This window comes from Aphanomyces invadans (assembly GCF_000520115.1).
Source record: "Aphanomyces invadans strain NJM9701 unplaced genomic scaffold supercont1.27, whole genome shotgun sequence".
Taxonomy (NCBI): Eukaryota; Oomycota; class Saprolegniomycetes; order Saprolegniales; family Verrucalvaceae; genus Aphanomyces; species Aphanomyces invadans.
The window spans coordinates 40423-47204 of record NW_008580172.1 but is presented as its reverse complement, the minus strand read 5'-3'; the positions used below and the strand labels follow the sequence as shown (position 1 = coordinate 47204).

General features: G+C 49.1%; 3 protein-coding genes across 3 annotated transcripts; all 3 read left to right on the top strand.

Moving 5' to 3' along the window:
* Window positions 1-265: 265 nt before the first annotated feature.
* On the top strand, window positions 266-826 carry H310_10573 (hypothetical protein; the record flags this gene model as incomplete). Its single annotated transcript, XM_008876997.1, has 1 exon — window positions 266-826. The coding sequence occupies one exon, from the start codon at window positions 266-268 to the stop codon at window positions 824-826; it is 561 nt and encodes a 186-aa protein (XP_008875219.1).
* Window positions 827-909: 83 nt separating this feature from the next.
* H310_10572 (hypothetical protein) lies at window positions 910-1290 on the top strand (the record flags this gene model as incomplete). Its single annotated transcript, XM_008876996.1, has 1 exon — window positions 910-1290. The coding sequence occupies one exon, from the start codon at window positions 910-912 to the stop codon at window positions 1288-1290; it is 381 nt and encodes a 126-aa protein (XP_008875218.1).
* Window positions 1291-1458: 168 nt separating this feature from the next.
* H310_10571 (hypothetical protein) lies at window positions 1459-1908 on the top strand (the record flags this gene model as incomplete). Its single annotated transcript, XM_008876995.1, has 1 exon — window positions 1459-1908. One exon carries the CDS (start codon window positions 1459-1461, stop codon window positions 1906-1908), a length of 450 nt encoding a protein of 149 aa, XP_008875217.1.
* Between the last annotated feature and the right edge of the window lie 4874 nt (window positions 1909-6782).

Sequence of the window (6782 nt, the reverse complement as noted above, 5' to 3'; positions counted from 1 at the left end):
GTCTGCCCTTGGAAGAGCAACGTCACGAGCCGCTGGCGTTCCTCAGCGGCAGCTTTAGCGGTGCCAGCGCGCGCTGGCCAATTGTCGAAAAGGAGGCGTTCGCCGTCGTCGAGGCCTGCAAGCGGCTCGACTATCTGGTGATTCGGCCTGGTGGATTCCGTCTGTTCACGGACCACCGCAACCTCATCTACATGTTCAACCCTCACTAGTCGAACGGCAACCTCGCCAAGTACCAGGCTGACAAGCTTCAGCGGAGGCGTTGGTTATGTCGACATTCCCTTGTTCGATCGAATGTCTACCGGGCGACGTGCACGTGTGGGGCGACCTGCTTAGTCGCTGGGGCTCCGCGCCGTCTGCGCCGCCCGTGGCGCATGTGCGCAAGCTGTTGCACGTGGTGTCACCCTCTGCAGCGCGCTTATTTCGATTGGCCGACTGCTGCGTCGATTTTGTACGCCCAAACGTCATCTTTGGACGGGGGGAGACCATCCCACCTGGCGTGGCCTGGAGCGAAGAAGACTCCTACTACATGGACCCAGACGGGAGGATCTGGGTGCAAGACGGTGCTGTCGACCTGCAGCAACGCCTCTGCGTTATCGCTCACCAAGGCGCGGCAGGCCACCGTCGAATTGCCACGACGACGAAGTCGGTGTCCGACGTGTTTATTTGGACCACGCTGGCCCAAGACGTGGACACGTTTGTCCGAGCGTGCTTGCAATGTCTCCAAGTGGATGGAGATGTGGTGCCGCGACCATTGGGCTCGGCCCTGCACGCCGAGAAGCCCAATGAGTTGATTCACTTCGACTGGTTGTCAATGCCGGAGTCGTGAAGTGGACTGAAATATGTCCTGGTTATCAAGGACGATTTGAGCGGGTTCACTTCAAGAACGAAGTGGTCGAAAAAGTGCGCAAGATGGTGGGCGCACACCACCACATCACGACGGCCTACAGCCCTTGGGCCAATGGGACGGTTGAGGTGGTCAACCGTCTAGTCCTGCTGACGCTCAAGGCTTTGTTGAGCGAGATGAAGTTGCGTGCGAATGAGTGGCATCTAGTCCTGCCTCTGGTGCAGGGCGCGTTGAACCACCAGCCCTCGGACAGGTTCGGTGGAGTTGCCCCCGTCACGGCTTTTACGGGGCTCAAGGCGAAGACGCCACTGGCCGGGTTAGTACACCCGGCCACCAAGGAAGTCATCTGCACGGACATGCTGGACGATGCCCGTGTCAAGCACATGGCGCAGCTCAAGATTGCCTTGGATCAGCTGCACCATGAAGGGTTTGCCCGCAGCGACTAGCTGCGACAACAAGCAAGAGGACGGCGCGACAAGAAAACGCGGGCCAAATTTGCCAACTTTAGTGTGGGTGATTTTGTCCTAGTCGGCGCCGTCGTTCAACGGCCTACGAAGCTTGCGCTGCAGTGGCTTGGGCCACAACAGGTCGTTCGCGTGGTCACGGAACACGTGATGGAGACGCAACAACTGGTTGCGCCCTTCGATTTGTCCGCGCACCATACGTGTCGATTGAAGATGTACCACGAAGGCGGACGTGAGGCCACTGATGACCTCGTGGATCGGATCGCCTTCGGCGATGGCGGTTTCCACGTTGAGCGCCTGGAAGAAGTGCGTGTTGCGGCGAACGGCCGCTACGAAGTTCTGGTCAAGTGGCTCGGCCTGGATGCCGAGGAATCGTCGTGGGAGCCTGCCGCCAACTTGCTTGAAGACATCCCGGTCGCGCTGCGCAAGTGTTGCACCGTCCACAAGGACGATGCTCATGTCGCGGACATGATGGCCAACCTAGGTCTCCCAGAGGAGAGGGAAGTGTTCTACGGTGCAGGGCAGTCGGGGTCGCCCGATTGTTTGACCCACTGCGGCCGCGGTAGCTGTTTAGTACCGCAGCTCTATTGGCGCTGTTGATGACCTAGATTGATAGTATTACTCAGTATGCTAGTCAGTGGCCACGTGGCTCGTGCCCCCTGGGGCTTCCTGAAGTAATACAGTCTTGGATTTGCCTTACGAGAAGGTAACTCTGCGGTCGGAAGCCGTGAAGGACGAACAGAGACCTTATATTCGATAGATCTCAATAGAACTCTATCCCAATGACTGAGAGCACAACCAGAGACAGAGCACATCTCAATTTCACAAGCCCTACTTGGAATCAGAGACTGACTGATTTGGAAAGTGCAATTGAACTGTCGAATATCTAACCGAACAATTCGTGATAGAGTGTACATAAGTCATGCCGGAAACAAATATTGACTTACGAAATCACAGTCATATACGAAATCGCTCGAGTTCAATTGCACATCATGAAGCATCATTGGATGGCAGCTCGTCATCCTCATTCAAAATCCTAAGAAATAATAATGGCAGATATATCGAATTTTACTAGATCAAGCTGAAACCAGTCGACATACTTGCACCACAAAGCGCGAAAACCATCAAAAATCAAAGCGATTGAGCCACCCACTTCCGATATTACTCCTGTCAAACGTCCCCCTGGTGGTCTGCTGACGCCTGACAATATGGCTTACAATGACAAAGTTATGTATGTCCGTGTCCTTCTGGAAAACGTTTTTGGTCGTTTGAAGACTTTGTGGAATATTGTTGTTGGTTGCACGTACACATGGAAGCGTGAAAATTACGATGTATTTTTCCAGATTTGCGTCGCTCTCACGAATGTTCATACTCGTTTCATGCCATTGAGAGACGAAGATGGACATGATTTGAATAGGAACATCAATGGGCTGTTGTCGTCGGGTAAGAAAAAGTCAGCAAAGCGAGCTGGTTCCGTCGCGAAATCTCGCGAAAAGTGCAGGCGCCGTTTGAGTTCTTTGTTTACCGACAATGTTCAAGGCAACTCAGACGTAGAATATTATAACAGTGCTGATGGAAGTGGTATTTTTGATGAAGAATACCTTAAACAATTTTTGTTTTCTCGGTTCTTGTTTATGCGCAGCACTAAATTCAAAGAATCACAATTCTAACGAAATCACCAGAAGCATTGGTTGATCACTGCGTAACTTTCAAAATATGTCTGATGATTAATCAATTGCACACTGACTTCGAATGTTCCTTGATGACTTGACATAACGGCCTGATTTTGTCAAATGACTGGGTGGCTTTTCAAGAGGTCTAATAAGAGGAAGTGTCGTCACGTCTCAGATTTAAATTTGGAAAGGATTTGATTTCGAAGTAAGGAATCATAGGTTACAAATCTTAGCTGGTAACTTTGTTTTAAAAATTTGGCCAAAGGGATGACCGAGTTTTAAAGTTAACATTTGTATTGACCATTATTTGGTAATTCATTCATTTTATCCGGAAATTTGTTGTCAGATCAAAGTTACAGCACAACCATGGTACAATGATCAAGTCGTTCGAACGACGCTCGAGCACAACGGAGAGAAGATGGCGTCTACACTACACCACTGCCCGTTCAATGTGGCCAAACCAGCAATCAATGTGGTTCCGAAGTTGTAATATCTTCGAACGTCAAAGTACACCTGGAATCTATTTCATTCAAATTGGTTTAATCTGCAATCAATGTGGCCAACCTATAAATTGTAATTCGATCGAAACATGCATTGACAAAGGTATGCTTTTGGTGGGCACGGCAAACTCACGTGACACAATTACCCACACACAATCAAAAGATGCCAACAGAAGCCGAGAAAAATCATGTCTTGGCAGCATTCCATGGCCGAAAAGATTGGACAGCAGTGGCCGCTCACAATGGAGTCCCTTTGATGACAGTTCGACGTGTGATTCACAAAACCGTGCCAGCCGACTCAGCCGGGGTGGAGCGCGCCTGTCACTGACCAAGATGACCCCAGAGATCTCCTTACGTCTGGGAGAGTACATCTGTATTTTTGCAAATGAACTCGGATTTATATAAGTGTATGCGAGATGCGCAATTTCAAGGCAACCCAACCTATATAGATAAAGGCCTTCAAAAAGGCATATTCTTTGAAATAAGTTAGATTGAAAGCTGGATTCTGTACCAATTTTCACCTTGTCACCCATTATATTTAATCGTGCGATTTTCATTATTGGTTTATAGAGGTTTTCCTAAATACATACCACACTGTACCCTCAATTTTTCATACACTTCTTCAGGTCGTTTCGTCGCTATTGTTGAGGAATGCAGTGGTTTCATAGCAGTAGTTTCACAAGGAGGGCTGTCGTCCATTTCATTTGCACTTCATCGCAATGGCCACCAATGCACAGACTTGCATGGAGTTCGTGAAGATGGCGCGTCCTCGTCGTTCACACGGGAGGAGCGTTTGGACATTTTGCGCTTACTTGCATTCTACAAGTTCCAGGGCGAGTCTAACTGCCCCAAGCAAGTGTCCGAAGCACTCGGACGCAACATTGCTGTCGTTCGTGGTGTTTTGAACGAGTATTGCCAGTTTGGAACAGTCACACAAGCAGAGACCGCTGCCAACAGAACGGTGCATCCTTCACGCATCCCACATACATCAGCAAACATCTCCCTTGTGCAAGAGTTTGTCCGTGACCGCTGTGCAACTCGGATCCGTACTACAGCTGTCGACGAGACGACATATTTGAATGAGATGGGCATCTTGGACATTGACATGGGTACAAGACAAGTATGAAATCAGCAGTCCGTGCAGTGCAGCGCTTTCTCAAGCGTAATGGCTAACGCCGCGGTAAAAGACCCGGTTCGTCCACCTACCACCCGTCCCAGTCCAACGCTTTGGCGAGAGACACGTACGTTAAGCTCATGCAACCTCTCGTCCACCGGGTCCTGAACCCAGTTTCGTCTACTTGGACGAATCGTTCATACATCAACACTACATGAGACATGACGACAGCCTCTACGACCCAAGTGATGTATTGGATGTTCAGATAAAGAACCACAAAGGTCATAGTTATTGATTCATTGCTGGCATACTGGAGTCTCCTGGTCTGGACTGTCCCTGGACATTTTTCGTGGCGGGAAGTCAACGGCTAAACAGCCCAAAGACTATCATGCAATGTTCAATCACGACTGGTTTGGCAACTGGTTTGCCAAGTTGCTTTTTTGGTTTGGGTGTGGTCAATGCATACATCGTACTGGACAATGCCAAGTATCACAAGGGGCGCCCCACTGGCGCCCCAACGAGCCGCCTGTGCAAAAAGAGTTTGCAAGCAGCCTGCACTCGGTATGGATTGTCATTTGAGCCCTCGGACTTCAAGAGCATACTGTGGGAGAAACTCTCTGTTCACATTGAAAAGCATACAAAACCCCAAGTCGTCCAAATGGCCACTGACAAGAGCCATTAAGTTGTGTTTAGCCCTCCGCATCACTCAGACTTGCAACCCATTGAGCTTGTATGGGCCAATGTCAAAGGTCATGTTGGTCGCCGCAATACTGATGCTACTGGACTCTCTGATGTCAAAGAAAGACTCAACGAGGCGTTTAGAGTATTGACAGTCCACGAGAGCATCGAGGGGCCAATGCCAATTCCTGAAATCAATAATACATTTGCACGGGCAAAATAATAATGCTCGAACTGACTAGACCTCTACAATTGCATTCAACTTGAAGTATGGAATTAAACATGAAATTAAACACAAGAAGCCGCGATTCTATTCGTCATTCTCACTCACACCCATGTCGTCGCAGTCGCTTGAAGCCGAAACGTCATCTTCATCAGAAGTTTCGCTATCGAAGTCTTGAAAACAGCTTGCTTCCGCCAATGTTTCTGCCTTTCGAAGAGAGCTATCCAGCACAAGCAGTTTTGCCGTAGATGCTGCAATGTTGTTGTATATCACCTCAGTGTCCAATTCATAAAACGCCCGATCAAGACGATCGCGGACCTCCGCAAACGTAGTCATAGAAGTGTAAGCACGACCAACTGTGCCCTTCACATTGGCCCACACCATCTCAATTGGTAGAAGGTAAAAAATCCCTGGAGCCGAGAACACCACATGATGTCGACGGGTCCGTGCCATTTCGACAACGAAATTATGTGAAATTGACCACGAAGTATGTGAAAAAGGCACACTATGATATAGAGGTTTTAGTGTGCTGAATTTTTTTCTCCTTCCCTTTATATTGGTTTTGACAAGGATTTGTCTTTTATAGGCCTATTTTTGTTTAATTTGTACGGTGTTTTCATTCTACTACGCAGGACATTCCTTTACAGAGTCTTTTCGTGACGGAGTTTATTTCTTCGAGTTCTGGTGAATCGAATGCATATAAAATTGTAAAAATCCACCAATCCTGTCACATAAACCTCTGCTAGGCCTCTCGATGCCCTCGCGGACTGTAAATCTGCAATCAATGTGGCCAATCTGTAAATTTTATTTCGATCGAAACATGCATTGACAAAGGTTTGCTTTTGGCGGGCGCGCCAAATTCACGCGATACAATTACCCACACACATTCACTTTCTATGGCGATGACGCGCTTGCCGCGGTGAAGATCGCGCCGGAGGTCGAGCCCTTCCTTGTTGTGGGGGCTCACGACGTCGTGCCGTGCAGGAGCTGGGCGCTCGCACTTGGGCGGCGCGTTGTGGTCCCACAAGACACACTTTGAGGTTGGGCAATGACGGCTGGAATTTTAGGAAATTTCGACGATGTGAATGCTTTGCTTGCAATCACGCGTGACTTCGAGCGATGTATGATAGAGCGGCTCAGGTCCCGCAACGAGTTGACGTAAATTCCTTCCACAGCATGATGCCATCAGTTGCCCAACATGGCAAAAAAAGCCTCTAAAAGGCACAAAAAACCTCCTACTGTTTCAGGACCATCCTGCGACCTGATGGACAGGGCAGTGGGGATGT